The following is a 19,456-nucleotide window of genomic DNA, read 5'->3' on the forward strand; positions in this document are numbered from 1 at the left end:
TGATTTGCACAATACTTGATTTAGCTTATGCAATAAGTGTTTTGTGCAAATACATATCTAATCCTAGACAAGAACATTGGACAACACTAAAATGGGTTTTGAAGTATGTTAATAGTACATTGAATTATGGTTTGGATTATAAACAAAGTTCTAACCCTTTGAACTTGGAAGGCTTTGTAGATTCTGATTTTGCAGGGGATATGGACAAGAGGAGGTCTACTTCATCTTATGTAATGACACTAGGAGGGAACTGCATTAGCTGGAAGTCACAACTACAATCAGTAGTTGCTCTATCAAGCACCAAAGCAAAATACATAGCTGGAACAGAAGGTTTTAAAGAAGCAATATGGCTTTAGGGTCTATTAAAGGAGCTGAAAATATTGAAAGGAGTTGTTGTCATTTAATCAGACAATCCGTCAGCAATTCACCTTTGCAAGAATCCAGTGTATCATGAAAAGACAAAGCACATTGATGTACGACACCACTTCATAAGGGAAAAGGTTGAAGAAGGGTCAATACAGCTTGAGAAGATCAACACAGAAGAAAATCCATCAGATATGGCTACTAAGGTTGTCACTGCAAGTAAGTTCCAGAAGTGCCTGGACTTGCTGAGCATTGGCCAGACTTGATTATATCAAGTGAGGACAATGAACTTTGCGAGAAGCTCAAGGTTATTGGACACTGTCGTCTTTTAGAAATTAAGGTGGAATGTTGTGAGAAGTAATTCCTGAAAAATGACATGAAGAATTAATTATATCTGTTAGCTGTTGTTTGGTCGTTTAGCAACTATACAAAATGCAATGTAGTATTTAGAAGCACCACTCAGAGAGTGACGCGTGGAGAAGCAAGTGTCGGGTGGAGAGAATTCTAGAATATCAACAAGTCTTCTTCTTCTTCTTCAGTTTAGAATAGAGAGAGACTTTTGGAGAATTTTTCCAGAGAGAGTTCTAGAGAGAGAACCAAGAGAGAGAAACTGTGGTGAAGTGAAAGATCTGTTCTAGTGAAGTGAGAGATCTGTTCTTTATGTTTGGGTATTGAAAAAATCTGGGTAAAGGGATTGGTTTACTCACTGAGTATTTTTCTAAGAATCACGTTAGTGGTTGGATCTCTTTTGTACAGTTCTTTGAATCTAAACCTCAGTAAAACATATTCTGTGTTCTTTCTTTGATTGATTTTTGTGTTAATATTTGAGTTGTGTTAGGATCTTCCTAACATATGGGAAGATGAGAAAACTAAAAGAGTACGTTTTTAATTTTATGCGTGGTATTGGTATGAATAGGCGTGTATGTAAGACTTTTGAATAAGTTTTTGTGGTTCCCTTTTCTTTAACTCTTTGTATTTTCTTTTCTTATTTATAATATTTAGTTGAGAATTTGGTAAAAGATAAGATTTCTAGTGGGTACCAACATAATTAGGATATACTAATCTTCTTTGATATTAATTATATATTCTCTCTCTCAGTTTATTCAAAAAAAGGTGTATGTGGACTCGTCTTCATGAAGTGGGACGTGCATGACTTATTAGAAACTGCTTCAAAAGAACACGAAGACAAGAACACGTGGAAGGATACCATTGGGTGAACCAACAGCACTTTAAGGAAAAAGGAAAAAATTATTAACACGTGGAAATTCAGATCATTATAAACAACATTACGAAAAGAAGAGAAATGACAGTGAGAGCAGTAAGAAAATAGAATATTATAAAGAAGTTTTATATTAATGGTTTTTTAAATTTTTTGTCATTTTACTGGTTCATGCGGGAAAAAAAAACTAATTATTTAGTATTATATGACAGAAACTAGGTATACAAAAATGTACATTTAAAATATGTTAATACATCAAATTTCTCCTCCTTGACTTCTTCCCTCCTATCCAGTCAAATGAAAAAAAAAAAAAAAAACCATGCATATTATGGCCGGGTTGAAAATTGGAATGAACCATATATACGCATCATTGAAACAAAGCTTGACCTTAGCTAAATGAAAGGTACCCGGAAGCTCTTTCATGATCATTTGCTTTCTTCTATTATATTTCACACACACACATATATCTTCAAGCACAAAAAAAAACGGGGTTAAATTAGATACACGTATATAATTGCCTGTTTATCTCGTTGTACACAAGTTGAGACATCTAGCTCGGGAGCAAGATGAAGACATTATTAGGGTTTGTGGCATGGTTATGCTGCATCGCAATCCTTGTTTTTTTCTTCAATCCCTTGCTTGACCATCGCTTTGGCCGGAACATAACAACTTAATTAAAAGTATATTTTAGAGATGACGATAGTACGTACGTTGGTTTACATAATTAATTAGATCATGAGTCAGTATTTAATTTCCATAACATGAAAAATGAACATGTTTCGATCATAGGTTATCATCATGTAATCTCAACTACTTATCCTACACACACATTAATGTCAGTATATATAAGGTCAACAGTGAAACATTGAAAGAAACAATTTCTTATATTTTTGCGATTTGTTTAATATCTATAGTATGTTTCTTACATCCTTTACGTTTTTGCTAATTTAAATAACATGTACTTCCATTGAAAACCATATTCATAGCGTTTCCACAATTTTTAAACAAAGTTCAAAATCATAAGCAACCATGTAGTGACATAGAAGCATACGCGCCTAATTCGTGTATACTTAAACGTCGAATTAGAGAAGAAGCGCTTGAGTCTTCCTCCGATCATATCCCTGGGCTCTTGGCTCTATATTTTTGTCTACGAGAGCTTTCTGCAATAAGGCCAATATATAGCATTTGCTACTGCAAGGCACAAATGCTGAATTTGGAACGAAATAGAAGTGCTGATTATTTTGGGCGGCTTTCTGACCATCTATGCTCTCTTAATTTATAAGGTCTCGTCCCTGATAGTACTATATATAACTGATCGTTTCGGTTGTGTATGTTGGCGGCAATGACGGGTGACGATTGTGGTGCACTAGAAATTTTGGTTCGATAGTGTGTCAATGGTACTTCTTTCCACATTTTGTGTCTCTCCTCTAGATACTGTATCATTGTACGTGTAAAAGAAGTCCGTGTCTCATATTGTTTAAATACAAAAATGTACAAACTTATAAGGATATTAGGATCATACTTAATAGACTGACCTTTTAAGATCAAACCCCAAACCGTTAGATATTCCTAATTTCTTTATGGAATTGTTGGGCAAAAATATTTATTAATATTAAAATAATTTCACACACAACATAATTTCACCTATATTGGGATTTAATTAGTATAGGAGTTTATTATTTTTAGTTCGACCCATTCAAGATTCTAAGAATAACCTCTTAATTACAATCTTTTGGTATAAGGGAAAACCTTTTGATTCCAATTAAAATGGTAAATTCTATTTTTTTTTTTTTTTTTTTTGAATTTGGGAAATTTTGGTTGATTTAAAATTGCGGCTGAACTCGGTGAATTTAGGATTGAGTTGCCTACATACCCCATTAAGGGATCAAGCCACTTGTAGTTTGAATTTTGGGTTTGAAAATTTTAGATAATTCCTTGGTGTATGACCTTATGAGGAATTGACGCACTTTGAAATTTGATTTAGTTTTATTTTGATTTGGTCTATTATGAGGATTTTTATGATCAAATTTGATCTTGAAATTGTACCTAAATTTTAGGTTGCCTACGTATCCGATAAGGAATCAAGTCAATCATAGTTCTTGAATTTGAATTTTAATTTTGGAGAATTCCCTGATATATGACCATATGAGGAATTCAAAGATATTTTAAAATTTGATTTGGAATTTTACTTTAGAATTTGGATTTGAAAGTTGTATTTGGATAATTTCCCGGTATATAACTTTATGGGGAATTAAAAGGATCCTTTTTGAATTTGGTGTTGAGATTTTTTTATTTGAATTTGGGATTTAAAAATTGTATTTAATCATCATATGGTTTTATGAGACAATGGGCTCATCTTTTTTAACTAAGGGACCATAAAGGGGCCCAATTTGTGTAATTTAATTTTTTTGGTATTTAATATTCCGAATTTCTTTGAAATTTATCTTTTATCCCTTATCTTTTTTTAAAATTTCATCATCTCCAAACCAATTAATTCAATTATATGATGTATATTCCTTCTTTTTTTGCTAACAATTTAATTTGAAAGGAAACTTGGATTTCCCTCATCCATTCTACACATTTTTTTTATGTATATATATATATATATATACATGTGTGTGTGTGTGTGAACCATTGTAGCTTCTACACTGCAAACGTCACAGCAAGTGCAAACACCACAGCAAGTGTCACAACAAGTCTAGCGGCTTTTTGATATATATATATATATATATATATATATATATACACGTGAATGAAGAAGAACATCAATTGCCATCATCTCTCGATTTGCGTGTAGAGCTATCAGCCCAAGTACTTACTTTTTTTCCAGTAGTCTATTGCAGACGTTAGAGAAAGCATATGTCAGTGTCTTTCCATTCTTTTCTCTCACACATATATATGTATATATGATTCTTTTTTTTTTCAACTCTATTTTGTGCTTTTAGAGGTTTTAAAACTTACAATCTAATAATTTTTCTTGACTGAGTTCAAAAGTTTGTAGCCGGTATGTCTTAAACATAAATCTGACCAACAATGATAGATAAACTTCTTGTCTTGAGATGGTACTTCGGTACAAAAAAAGGCTTGAGAGAAAAAAACGTGTAGACAATTTAATGTACAAAATATCATAATGAGATTAAAGTAGATGAGTAAAAGACAAATTTTCCTACCTCTTTTTTTAGACAATTCTCTCTACGCACTATCTCACACTTCTCTCACTACTTCCAATACATTCACTTTCTCTGCACAAAGTTTGCTAGGTTGGTTTCTAATGGTCTACCCTCTCATGCCTATATATAGACATTTGAAGTAAACCCACTACTTTTTTCTGTATTTATTTTTTTAATTAGTCAATCTCTTTTTTTTTTTTTTTGATCCTCTACTTTTTTTTTTTGCAACTCTATTTTGTGCTTTTATAGAGGTTTTAAAACTTGTAATCTCATAATTTTTCTTGATTGAGTTTAAAAATTTGCAGCCCGCATGTCTTAAACATAAATCTGACCAATAATGGTAGATGAATTTCTTGTCTTGAGATGGTACTTCGGTACAAAAAAAAGCTTGAGAGAAAAAAACGTGTAGACAATTTAATGTACAAAATATCATAATGAGATTAAAGTATATGAGTAAAGGACAAATTTTCCTACCTCTTTTTTTAGACAATTCTCTCTACGCACTATCTCACACTTCGCTCACTACTTCCAATACATTCACTTTCTCTGCACAAAGTTTGCTAGGTTGGTTTCTAATGGTCTACCCTCTCATGCCTATATATAGACATTTGAAGTAAACCCACTACTTTTTTTTGTATTTATTTTTTTAATTAGTCAATCTCTTTTTTTTTTTTTTTTTTTGATCCTCTACTTTTATTTTGATTGGCTCTTTTTCACAATATTTAAATATGATTGGCTGCTTTTATCTCTGAAGGATTACCCTCACTCATGTATAACAGTTTTGTAGATTTCTCCACATTATTTTTCACCAAACTCCCCACTAACACATTTTACTCTTTCTTCACGTACCCACTTCTTCCAAGAAGTTTTCCAACCTCCCACGTGACAATTGTAGTTTTTTTTTTTTTTTTTTTTTTTTTTTTTTAACAGGAATCATTACCCAAACTCAAATGAACTAAATTCATTCAATACAAGATTAGTGACTCTAAGCGTGTAAAGGTCAGATAAACCCAAGTTCTACATCATTTAAACAAAATAATATAAACTTTGAAGGATATTAGGCACTCCACTTTAACACAGTAATTTTTTAAAATGGAAGCTCAAACCCTTAGAATTAAAATCCAATTTCTATATGGTATTAGAGCCCAACAAGCACAAATGAGCAACGTGATTCATCCAATACAGATTGGTTGGAGAACCCTTTACAGGGTAAAATAAATTTGAGTCCCGCATCGTTTAAATGACATTAACATATAAGGACATTAGGCCACTCTACTTAATAGATTTCACCTTTTAAGATGAAGCTCAACTTCTTAAAAAGTGCAATATCTATAGTATGCCACCCTTTGTGATGCTCTACCATTCTTCCACCGACTATATATGGTTTCTGACTTGGATCGATACGAGGAAACCACAAATGTTGCGCCTTTTACGCCAGCAAAATCCTGCCAATTTGCCCAAATCACTATTGTTCTAGCCTAACAATATTGTCAATTCTCAATATTGATACCCTAAGTTCAAACTTATGATCCAAACAATGCAAATGGACTTCAACGTTTTTGAAAACCGGTAACCAAAGTCCAAGAACACTTTTTAGTTTTTCCTTCCTCACCAATGAAAGTCCCCAAAGTTTTGTGATCTAAAATGTATAATGAAGAAAAATCAGCCAGAACTTGTTGATTGTTCCCATGATGGTCCCTCCAAAGTTTAACGAGTAGGACCTTTTGATCGATCTATGTTAATTACAATATTCACATCTCAATCAAACAATAGAAAAATGTCTTTAAACTAGTGGAGAATATGATCAAAAAGTCCAAATAATTGACTATTCACTGAGTAAAGATGCGCTTCATTAGGTTCTCTCATTTTGAATTAAATTACAACAATGACAAAAATATCGTCGAGAAAATGCCGCTTGATTAAAAAGATATGGGCCCGTTTAATTCGTTGATTCGAGTTTTTAATTCGATTTGAGATGTGACTTTATGTGAGAGCTTTTTACTGTAACAAAAAAGTTAGATGTGACTGTTTCTGAGAGCTTTTTACTGTAGCAAAACTCAAATTCTAAACTCGAATCGGTGAAATGAACGGGGGAGATTTACAAGTTCTTGGTAGTTGAGGAACGCTAGCGTCACTCTTTTTGTTACTCTCTTAATTCACTGTTTGACTCTCTTTTTCACTCTCTTAATTCACTTTTTGTCACTAACATGATATTATTATTTAATCAAAAATGAGATAGTGGAGTCTACATATCAAACAGTGAATGAATAGAGTGACAAAAAGAGTGACGCTAACATTTCTCCTTAGCGGCGCTATCATCTATAGTGATCCTTGACCCTGAAACTAGAAAGATTTTGGAAGTTCTCTCAACGAAACTTTCTTCGCCATAACTTTTGAAGGATGCTACGAAGAAAATGGATATTACTAACTTTTTCCAAAGTCATTTGCCGCCAGAAGAATCTGGATCATTACTGCGACGAAAATATGGTTCATTTTTTAAGATATTAGTTGATAAAATTAAATATAACGATATGATTTTCAAATAAATAAGAGGGTAGGCCATGGAGAATTGACCAACTAGACTTCAACTAGTACTAGTCAACCAAAAAAAATATGTACAAAAAAGCCGAAGAGAAGATACCCTGAAGCTCTCCTTTTTCTTCAGTTGTGTTACACTATATTTTGACATTTTTTTCCTTTTATTATTGGTCTTTAGCCAGCTAATATTTAAGCATATATATGTAGTCAATAATATCTATCATAACTCGTTATACAGGAGCCGGAACATTCGAAAGGGAGATGAAGTCATTAGGGTTAGCATTATGGTTATGTTGCATCCTAATCATAGTTGATACTCTCTTGAATCCACCGCTTGTCGATCGCTTTAGCCGGTAATATCTAACAACTTAAACGCCTTTTAGCGGCAAGGACAGTCCCTTGATTTATAATTAGCTAATTAATCCAGTCACTTTATCAGCTCAATTAACATGTCAAACTCTTGTTTTCGTTTCATTAATCTTTCAGGAGGTTGCTGATGATCGGGTTTCCTGACGATATCGGTCACGGATCTGGTGTTAAGGAAAGATTTACACCGCCTTCTCCCAACTCGGGTGATGGAGGTAGTCCATAGACGAAATCTTGCAATACGGAAGTCCCCTCGTCTATGAATCAATCACGTAGTTCATAATGGCAATATGATCTCTACTACAGCATATTGCCATACGTAAAATAAAAATCACCTTTGGTCACTGAATAAAGTTATGGGTACATAATAAATTTTCATTTCTCTCTTTGTGATATTATATGGTGGATGTGGATCGGTAATTAATTAGGAAATGGTTGTGTGTGTTAATAAAAATGTAATGGATGCCTACTTGAACTTCAATATGCATTAGTAGTTAATTATTTTCCTCCATTTGGCTTCTTTCGCTTCTTTTTAAATGGACTTTTTTTTTTACCGGATATTTGATGGAACTGTCGTTTTCTTTTTTATATAAATGGCAAGAAAGAACAACTAGCATCAAGGAATATCAAGACGTCAAAACTAGGTTAGCAACCCTCAAAACTCCTAATCATATTTGATGGAATTTTCCAAAAACAAATTAAGTGCATCTTCTGCCAATAGTTTTCCTCATTATATACTAATTTAGCTCAACAGCACTATTCGACTTTCTACTTAGAGGTTCCCATTTAATTAAAAGTTTGCAACCGATTAGTTATAGAGGGAGAATTCTACAGTAGATCTGTAATATGAAAGCTCATTAATTCCATATTGCATCCGTTGCGTAAAATTGTTCTTGAAGTAGAGTGTTCTACAAACGGCCTAACTAGCTATAAAGTATCTTCTTTAATTTGCAAACATTTGCTGGTCTTAACACTCTGGTGCGTTTGGTTAAAGGATTCGTGTCAGGGTTCGAATCATGGTTCATGGCTCGCTACAATATTTTTTCTCACGAAAAACACACGTAAATCGAGAATAGTTCTGAATCATGATTCTGAATCCATCAACTAAACGTCCTCTTGTTGTACGTATTATATTGTATGCTCCAAGTTCTGATCCAAAAGGCATTGAGAAAATTTTGGAAGGACAAAGAAAGAGAGTCGTGAGGAATCAGTGAGATCCAGAGAAGAGAGAGAGAGATATCAGGTACAGAGAGGGGTGAGGAATATTATCTCGGGAAAAAAATATTAATACACTCAAGATGGTAAAAAAAAATATTATTTATGTCACTTTATTCAAAATTAATTAAACAATTGTCATTTAATTAATAAAAAAAATAAAAGATCACAATGGCACTCAATTATTTAAAATAACATAAATAGTAAGTGTCCAGAAAATCATGACAAATTATGTACTTTTCTCTTTTGCTATTTTGATACGTAATAAAGATGAATTAATTGTGATGTGCTATTTTCTAACTTTTAATTACATTTATGCAATAAACTTCATTAGTATGTATAGAATATGCTATTTGATGCAATTTCACCCAATATTTTTCCTCTTGACCCATGTGCAATTATCAAACTTTATGGTTTAATAATAATAGAAATTCGATGGTAGACAGTCACGGATGCAGCTAACTATCCACTTGACCCATTCCTCCACTTGGGTTGTCTTTAATTATCACCCGATTAGATTCAAATCCTGGATCCGTCGCTGATGGATAACAAAAATATACTTTTCCCATACAGATAAGTGACTATTTCATAATGCGTTCCATTAAATGCTTGCAATTAAGAAGAGAATGAGAATTACATTTAGAGAAAATTGTTGAACGTACTCTTAAAGTGCTTGAGTCTAAATTTTTACTGCGTACTCTTGATTAAAATCCTTTTTAGTCAAATAATTATATTAATCAAATGGTACTAATCAAGAATAAAAGATAAAAATTAATTTAGAGGTTAAAATCTAGACTCATACATCTGAAAGGTATTTATCCACTTTTCCTTTACATTTAATGTCCTTACAAGTTATGTTTATTATTTAAATAATATGGCATTTGGATTAATTTTAACCTTTACACACGCTCCTATTAGACGACAAAGTTCAATGCTAGTATGCTACGTATCTTACAAAAGTTCACATGACAAAGTTCAGTTTCGTCCAAGGCTATTCGATTGATTTCTTCAACCATCTCGGCATTCTCTAATCTTCACGAAGAAATTTACATCTCCACCACAATCTTCATTATAATTTTAATGTGGCAGAGGCGTAACAATGACACAAAAATCCTTGTTTAAATAATATAAAAATAAATAAAAATAAAAAACTGAAAATTGATGCAAAGATGATTAAGAAAATTACCAAGATATTTCATTTAAAATGATGAAAACGGAATAAAAAAGAAGTAAAGAAAGCTTTAAAATAGAAAAATCCTAGTTTAAATAAAATAAACTAATTCTAATTTTTATTAAATAAAAGAAATAATGATAAAGATAAAATATTAATACTAAATTATAGCACATATATAGGCGAGAATAACACAACGCAAAATCAAAAGAAAATAAGGAATTCGACCTAAACATCAAACAATAGGCCAAGTCATTAATCTCTTCCAAACGACCAGGTGCAAAATCAAAATGTGTTGCTAACAAAATGAGACTGCACTTGTTTAATTGTTTGCCCTAACTCAACGTCAGAGTTGCTGCCAACCCATATTTTGTATCTGATATAATACTTAAGGGATTGTTTAGTTTATGAGTTCAAATTGTGCGGGTTTTGAACCTTTTCGGATTTAAAAAGTGTGTAAACGTGATATCATTTAAAAATTAGACACAAGAAAATAATAAGAATATATGATTTAGTATTAGTACGTAGGGAGAAAGCTCTTTTCCATCTCTCTCTTCCCCCGGATTTTATTTAAAAAAAAAAAAAAAGCAAAACAAAAAAACAAAAACAAAAACAAAAACAAGAACAAAAAAACCGCAGATATTTTCTCTTTTTTTCTTCTCTCTCCCCACAAAATCTGCCCAACCCCCTATTTTCTCTCTGCAAAATGAGCCGGCTGTTACCATAGTATCCTAAGTCCTGACATAGTCATGCCATTTCTCCTCTAAAGCTTCACAACAATATCATGAAGCTACAGAGCGGTTTTCCATTGCTACTCCAACAATACAAGGCGCTTTTCTGGAAAAACCTTCTGCTTTCATGGCGGAACAAGAGAGCTACTTTTCTCCAACTCTTTGCTTCCTTCTTCTTCTTCCTCATCCTCTTCTTCATTGAAAACACTATGGAGGTTCGCTTCTCGTCCTCGACCTCAAACAACAGGTCAGTTATGGATCCTTTGCCTCTAATCTCTCCCCCAATCCCGCCATGCGAGGACAAGAACTACATCAAGCTTCCCTGCTTCGACTTCGTCTGGAGCGGAAACCAAAGTGCTAGGATCACAAGCATTGTTAGTGCAATCATGGCCAACAATCCTCGGAGACCAATTCCTTCTAGTAAGGTAATAGCCGCATAGAATGAAGTTAGAAAAAATATAGGAAAGGAAATGAAAATTAAATTTAATTCAAATATATTTATTATTGAACTGTAAGCAGTTTTCAATGAGAATTTATTCAAATTTCATACATGATTCCCTTTGCGATGCTTACTTAAGTGGATTGAATCATCCACTAAAATCTCATATGTTAGGGCTAAGTGATGATCAAGTCATAGCTATAGGTGACTCGTTGTTTGTTATTTTTAATTTGTTACTATACATTGAGAAAATATAAACGCAAGTATTTTTTTTTTTTTTTTTTTGCTTAGTCGAAATTCCCATTAAAAGATGCAGGTCATAAAGTTTAATCCTAAACTTCTCAATAAATATACAAGCAAAAAATCTTCTCAATAAATAATGACCGAAACAAATGAGAACTGCTCCGTTCTTAATAAGGAAAAAAACATACCACTAACTGAATAATGGAAAATTCCTCAATTGTCACTTTTGAAGAAGGTTTGTGATCAAACTTATGAATGTTAGAAAAGTAGTACAACTTTTATGATTAATGCAGGTCAAATCGTTTAGTACAACTGCGGAAGTAGATGAATGGTTGAATGATAATCCCATGCACTGTCCTGGAGCTTTGCATTTTTGGGAGAGAAACGCCACAGTAATCAGCTATGGAATACAGACTAATTCGACTGCCATTGCGAAGCGGTCGAGTTACGAAGATCCCTTATTTAAGTTTCGAATCCCGCTTCAGATTGCTGCAGAGCGCGAAATTGCAAGGTCTCTAATAGGAGGTATTAGTTAGTTTAGTGCACTAGTTAATATGCGTGGATCGGTAAGCATATTTAGATATGCTTTCGATCAGTTCATAATTTGTTTACAAGAATTGAAAAGTCTAAGATGAATATGTTTTTTTTTTTCGTGTATATATGAGCATGTTAATAAAATATCATTTTTTGATAATCATTCTCGCATACAATGCTATTTTTAACATCAAATTTAGCACATACTAGCTATATATTTGGTGTTAGATTCAGCATATTATGATTACATTTCAATTTGGTGTTAGATTCAGCATATTATGATGATGTTTCAATTTTTTCACTAAACAATTATAAAGTTTTTATTTTTAAAACTTTTCTTTTCTAATTTTAAAACTAAAATTTACGACAAGAATTAGGAATAGTATTATATGCATTATAATACAAAATAAAATTTGTCAAAATATGCTGTTTTCACTTAATTGTCCCCAATATAATATTCGCTTTCACATTTGCACTTTGCACTGGAGATTACCTAACCATCACAGTAAAATCTCTAGATCCCTCTACATTCGAATCTTAACTAATTTATCATTTCTCTACCATGATACTTTGCACACTTACTTCAGTGCCGGACTTCAGCTGGGTTATGGCGCTGAAAGAATTCGCTCATCCCGCGATAGAAACGTTCTCCGCGATGGCCTCAGGAGGACCAGCTTGTTTCCTTGCAATTGCCATGTTCAGTTTTGTCTTTCAAATCAGTTCCTTAGTCTCCGAGAAGGAACTAAAGCTTCGTCAGGTTCTATATTATTTTCCAATAGAGTAACTGAGTACATGTAATAATTAACTAGCAAAATTTATTTTCTTTTTCCTTATTATGTTTTTGTCTTATATTCCTGCAGGGGATGACAATGATGGGCCTTTATGATTCAGCGTACTGGTTGTCATGGCTCACTTTCGATGGAATTCTCACACTTCTTTCTTCGCTTTTCATTGTTTTCTTTGGCTCCGTGTTTCAGTTTGAGCTCTTCTTGAACAATAGCTTTGCTCACGTATTTCTAGTGTTTTTCCTATTCCAACTCAATATGGTAATAATTAATAGTATTGCTTGCACTTATGGTAAATTTAGAACACTTCTAGAGATCAAACTATTATATATTCTACCGTAATAAAATAAAATATTATGAAAATCTTTTTTATTACTATTATTGTTTAGATTATGATCAGATTCCATCATATTTAATTTAGACAATGTTTGGTTTTCATAGAAATGTAGTCTCCAACAAATGATATGCCTATACTAGTTAATTATTATAACTAGGCTCTTTTTTTATAGTAACTTCTTATCTATTTCTCCAATGTCTTATTACAGCTTGGATTCGCCTTCATGTTATCTGTCTTCATAAGCAAGTCATCTTCATCTACATTTCTTGGTTTCTCCATTTTTATTGCTGGCTCAATGACCCAGGCATGATATTGATCCCCATTCTACTCTTCTTCTTTTAAATTTTTTTTTAAAAAAAAAAAGTTATATTACTAGAGGGGCCTGTTTATTTCACGCATTTGAAATTTAAAAAAAAGTTATATTACTAGAGGGGCCTGTTTATTTCACGCATTTGAAACCATAATTTTGATTATATTACAATATTTTTCTCTCAATAAAAAACGTTCCCGCCAATTATTTTCTCACAAAGTTTAATTATACATAATCAAAATTACTGACTTAAATACGTGACTCAAACGGGCCAAAGAAGTAACATCTGACAAACTATTCCATTATGGAATTGCAGCTTGTTACAGTATTTGGATTTCCTTACGATCGGGGAATCTCTAAGGTATACCAAGCTGTTTGGTCGTTTTTTCCGCCAAATCTTCTTGCTGAAGCTCTATTGCTGCTTAACCAAGCAACTCCACATAATGCTGGTGTTGTCTACAATAGGCGAATAAGCAAAGCAAAGTGCGGTGCAGATCATGAAGAATGCCTGATAACCTTGGTACGTATGTTGATAACACACTGAACCTCAAATCGTGAAAAAATAAAATAACTTTTTCTTCTCATATAAGTATATATATATCATATATGTAATGGAGATTCTTCTAATGGACAGAATTATATTTACAAATGGCTTCTGGGTACATTCTTTCTTTGGATTGTATTCGCAATCTACTTGGATAATGTTATTCGAAACGCATCCGGCGTTAGGAAACCAGTGTTTTATTTTCTAAAACCTGGGTACTGGACAGGGAAAGGTGGAAATGAATTGGAAGGTGAGTAAATCAACTTTGAGTAACATTTATGTTTTCTGTTTTCATTATTTTTTATTTTTCATCAGAGAACTAAATATAGAAAAAGTTGTACACCAACGGATGTAGAAAAGGAATATTCAGTTACTCTCGAAAACATATTCAAGAATTTTTCGATTGGTATCGCTTCGTAGAACCTCGATTTAATAAAAAAATACAGAAAATTAACACAATTATTTTTTGCATTTTTACTAATACTTAATTTGTCTTTTAAGCTGGCAAGTCTAGTTAGTAGGATTATTTAATAAACTTGCCTCCTTTCGCTTCGCAGATAGTGGCATCTGTAGTTGTACAAGTTCGACTTCTGCTCATGAAGAACATATTCTTCCAGATGACGAAGATGTTCAGGAAGAGGAAAAAATTGTGAAACAACAAACTAGGGAGGAGATAGAGGACACAAATGTTGCTGTTCAAATACGCGGCTTTACAAAGACATATCCTAGTACCATAGACATGACCAGTTGCGGTAAATGCAAGAAACGTTCACCTTACCATGCTCTCAAGGTATATATATAGTTAATGGATTCATCATGAATGACAAAATCAAATGTTACTTTCTACGCTTCTATTTCCTTTTCTTTATTTTTGTTTTGTTTTCGAATGAGTAATTCGATGATTATTGGTGTTATCTCATCTCATTTCATTTCTTTCATATCCCTTTGAAAATTCCGTGGTCCATCAATGAAACATAGAGGAGTTTTGTCCTCTAATTAATTAAAATATTAATGAGTTCATAACATGAATTGTTTCTATTAATAGTTATTATTATTCTTTTTGTTACCAATAAGGCTAAACACGCAACTCAAATAACTACTGCTTTTGATATTTTTGACCCATACATTTCTATTCAGGGTTTATGGCTGAACATTGTAAAGGATCAATTGTTTTGTCTACTTGGACCAAACGGAGCGGGGAAGACCACAACAATCAATTGTTTGACTGGGATCATATCGGTGACTGATGGAGACGGTAATTATTATATGTACATTAATTCCCTGTGCTAATTAACTAAATTAAACTCGAAGCGTTTGTAATAGTACTATTGTAATAAAAGTGTTCATTTCTTATGGTAATTTGAAATTTGCCTTATTTTTAATATAATTTGTTTACAGCATTGATTTACGGGTATTCCCTACGAAGCTCCACTGGCTTGTGGAATGTCCGAAAACTGATAGGAGTTTGTCCTCAGGTGATCATCTTCTCCATCCCTATGTTAATTTGCATGCATTTGTTGACGATATGAAGTTTGTCATATCTTAACAAGAACTTAAAAAGGATAAGACTGACCCTTCTTTCTCTTCGGGTCTATTTCGTAGTTTGATGTTCTTTGGGACTCACTGACTGGCCAAGAGCACCTCTTTATCTTTGCTAGTATTAAGGGACTAAATCCAACGTCAATACAATCGGTATGTATGTTAGAAGCTACGCAAAACTAAAGTATCTATTTGGCCATTGCCATTGACTACACGAAACAAAAGTTCCTTTTCGGTCTTTGTTTGCGTGAGTTGTTTTCGATGTATTGAGTCGTGATTTTAAATCAAAAAATAATAATATTTAATTGCTATTGATTATTGTTGGAAAACAGGTTATCGAAAAGTTATTAGCAGAGACGGGCCTCACTGAGGCGGCCAGAGTGAGAGCTGTCCATTACAGCGGAGGAATGAAACGCCGCCTTAGTGTTGCGATGGCCCTCATCGGCGATCCGAAATTGGTCATTCTGGATGAACCTGTATGAAGACTAGAACTCCTTCCATCCTATGCTTCACTTACTTGATCTGCAAGTTATGTTATTGACTATATGATGTGCAGACAACTGGTATGGATCCAATAACAAGAAGGCATGTTTGGGACATCATTGAGGATGCGAAGAAAGGGCGCGCAATAGTGCTGACAACGCACTCGATGGAAGAAGCGGACATACTAGGCGACAGGATCGGAATAATGGTAAAGGGTATGCTCCGATGCATTGGCACTTCGATCAGATTGAAGTCTCGGTTCGGGGCTGGTTTTATTGCTAATGTGATTTTCACAAGTGGCGCCAATGGGCAAAATCTTTCAAGTAGAGATGAAATTGATAGAGCTCATTGTGAGGATGTCAAGCAATTGTTTGAGCAAGTAAGTACGTCGAGAAAGGATTTACCTAGAAATGTTTATAATATTATTACTTATCACCACTAGTGATTATCACCGCACAACCAATTGTCACATAATATATGACGACTTTGATGCATAAACCACATATGTGATTACAGCATGACTAATAGTTATTACAAATAGCTCTTTTCCGACAGTACTTGTATATGTTGCGAGTTTTTTTTTTTTTTTCCACAATGAAAAAATAAAATAGAAATTTCTTGAAAAGAGATGCTACAAAATTTGCAAATAAATGTTTGATTTCAATCTAACTTGGGGAATGTTCTTTTACAGAAGTTAGATATTGTGCCAAAGGAGGAGAAAAAATCCTTTTTGACTTTTGTCATTCCTCGTGATAGAGAGGTTCTTTTATCGGTAAGCATATCATCATTCTTCTATTTTTGTTCTCTCTATTTTTCAAAGTAAAGGATTATAGACGTTGACCTAAGTGTTGCATACTCACCATTTCTGAAATTGATTGACATATATGAGGTATTCTTCATACATGCTGATGGTAATTTTTTATGGAGGGTTATTTTCACATTTGACCCCAAAAAATAAGGGTTGTCTCACTTTATCCTCTATAATTTAAATGACACAAAAATGGCACTCAACTTTTCATAAGTTGTAATTTTAATACTACATATTTTTTAAACAGTTTCAATTACATGCCGGCCACTTGACAAGTTGGTAAAAAGAAATATAGGAAAGCAAAGAAAAGGTGGTACTTAGGGTTAGAACCTTAGAGGGAGAAAAAAATTGTTAAGTTATAATTTTAATACTTCTATCACTGAAATACCTATTTTTTAAACAGTTTCAATTACATGCCGGCCACTTGACAAGTTGGTAAAAAGAAATATAGGAAAGCAATGATAATGCGGGGGTTGCAAGCAAAAGAAAAGGTGGTACTTAGGGTTAGAACCTTAGAGGGAGAAAAAAATTGCGATGATTTTTAAATTTGTTAGTGTTTTTAGTCTATTTCGTTTAAATTTATTATATTATCTTTATTAATCAATCAAGTGATCTACGTTTTATCCATAAGAGCATCTTTAATCATATACTAGTTGCTTCATTTTTTTAGCCAAAATAGCTAATAATTTTACTTTTCTCTACTCTAACCATTAGCTAAATTGTTAACTATTTTAGAGAATACATTTCACACTAGTTAAATATGGCTAGCAAGAAGTGGCTAGCCATTTGTTTTGCTATTATTTTATTCTTTCAACCCACAATAAATGTAAAGATTCTTTTTTACATTCAATAAAGTTATTTATATTATAAGTTCAATAAATATTAAAACAATCTATATTTAACCAAAATAGGGAATACGGTTGGAGTGGATCATCTAAAAGTTGCTAAAAGCTATTTTAGCTAAAAACTTAACTAAAATTTAGAGAGCTTGAACGCTCTAAATTTTAGCTAAATTCTAACTAAAATAGCTAAAAAAATATTTTAGCTAGCGACTTTTTTATGAGTCACTCCAATTATACTCCTTATTTTAGGTAAACGTAGATTATTTTAATATTTATTGAATTTCAAATATAAATAATTATATTAAATTTACAAAAGAATCTTTACATTTATTACCGTTGAAAGATTAATAAAATAATACAAAAAATGAAATGGCTAGTTTTTTCATATTAGCTATATTTAGCTAGTGGAAGACATTCTCTAAAATAGCTAATCATTTATAGCTAATAGTTGGAGAGAAGAAAAGCTTTAAAAAAAACTAAATAATTAGTCATTTTGGCTAAAAACATGAAATAGTTAGTGTGGTTGGAGTTGCTAAATGGCTAGTGTGGTTGGAGTTGTTAACATATAAAATGTTTGGGGTGCAGTTTTGTGTCATTTTAACTTTCAGAGACAGAATGAGACAACCCCTATTTTTCGAGGACCAAATTTGAAATTAAACCTATTATGAATCTCGAAATAAATATTGGTGAATCTTAACGGTATTGCAGATAGATGCCAATAACGATTTTTTTCGTTTCTTTTTTTTTTTTTGGCAAATAATATCGAATTTTCAAATGAATTAAAAAAAAATTGAACTATCTAATGGTGAATCTTAACTGCATTTCCGGGAAGATTCTAAACAATCTTAACTGAGCAACTGCGGGGAAAGAGGAAGATATTATTTATGAAAGGAAAAAATAATAATAATAAAAGAGGGGTTACCGAAACAAAAATCAGTTCAAAAATACCATCACAAAATCAATTGAATCATTCTGTTGCTGCAAAACAGTTATCGTAAAATCATATATCTCTAGGCCTATCTCTTTTTCTATCTTCTTTTTTGACATTATGAACAAAAATTTCATCATTTATTTATGTCCGTTGAATATATATGTATTTAAAAAAGAAGAAAAAAAAACTCTACAATAAAATACGGCCGTTGGATTAAGTGCCAAAAAAAAAATCAAAGCGAAGAGGGTGCCTGCAGTTTTATTATCCTTTTCCCCTTATATATATTTCCAAATTTGGCTTTAAAATATTTTTCTCACAATTTTGATATAATTTTGAACAGAATTTCTTTGCGGAGCTCCAAGACAAAGAAAGCGAACTCGGTATAGCAGACATTCAACTTGGCCAGACAACTCTTGAAGAAGTTTTCTTGAACATTGCGAGGCGGGCAGAGTTAGAACCGAATCTGAAGAGAATCGTAGATGGATTATGGTAGAAGTCTATTTGTTATCAAGATTATTGTTCTTGATCAAAATCACATGTACAGAAATTATTATTGACCTCTTGACTAGCAAATTTATAGAGGTTAACAAAGAGAGAAGAAAATTTGTAAACCAAACTGCATATTTAAGCGAAATTTTTAATATGTAGCTAGTTGAGCTTTTCATTTAATAATCGCAAATTCAAAGGATTGACTTATAATTGTGAAATCGTTTGCTAATCTCTAGTTTTGTGTTGGTCGACTCCAACGTCTGAACACTTTCGGTTTTTGGATCATTAAACCGAGTGTTGAGCTGAAAAAAATGAACTTCGTTGGTTTTGGCAGAGGCGATTGGGTTCAGCGTCGCCGCTGTTCTTTTTTGTCTCTAATGTCCTGACTGGTTCACGGGT

General features: G+C 32.7%; 1 protein-coding gene across 1 annotated transcript; it reads left to right on the plus strand.

Moving 5' to 3' along the window:
• Positions 1–10,826: 10,826 nt before the first annotated feature.
• On the plus strand, positions 10,827–19,061 carry LOC21391016 (ABC transporter A family member 2). Its single transcript, XM_024161155.1, has 15 exons — positions 10,827–11,198; positions 11,749–11,980; positions 12,577–12,746; positions 12,850–13,035; positions 13,320–13,415; positions 13,738–13,941; positions 14,056–14,215; positions 14,523–14,755; positions 15,103–15,220; positions 15,364–15,440; positions 15,568–15,657; positions 15,837–15,980; positions 16,061–16,366; positions 16,679–16,759; positions 18,909–19,061. The coding sequence occupies exons 1-15, from the start codon at positions 10,827–10,829 to the stop codon at positions 19,059–19,061; spliced, it is 2,622 nt and encodes an 873-aa protein (XP_024016923.1).
• The last annotated feature ends 395 nt before the right edge of the window (positions 19,062–19,456 follow it).

This window comes from Morus notabilis, unplaced genomic scaffold (genome assembly GCF_000414095.1).
Source record: "Morus notabilis unplaced genomic scaffold, ASM41409v2 Scaffold9, whole genome shotgun sequence".
NCBI classification, from domain to species: domain Eukaryota; kingdom Viridiplantae; phylum Streptophyta; class Magnoliopsida; order Rosales; family Moraceae; genus Morus; species Morus notabilis.

Coding starts and splice junctions, on each gene's coding strand:
- LOC21391016 (XM_024161155.1), top strand. CDS start 10,827: ATGAAGCTACAGAGCGGTTTTCCATTGCTACTCCAACAATACAAGGCG. Junction 11,199..11,748: donor GACCAATTCCTTCTAGTAAG/GTAATAGCCGCA, acceptor TGATTAATGCAG/GTCAAATCGTTTAGTACAAC. Junction 15,441..15,567: donor TGATAGGAGTTTGTCCTCAG/GTGATCATCTTC, acceptor TCTATTTCGTAG/TTTGATGTTCTTTGGGACTC.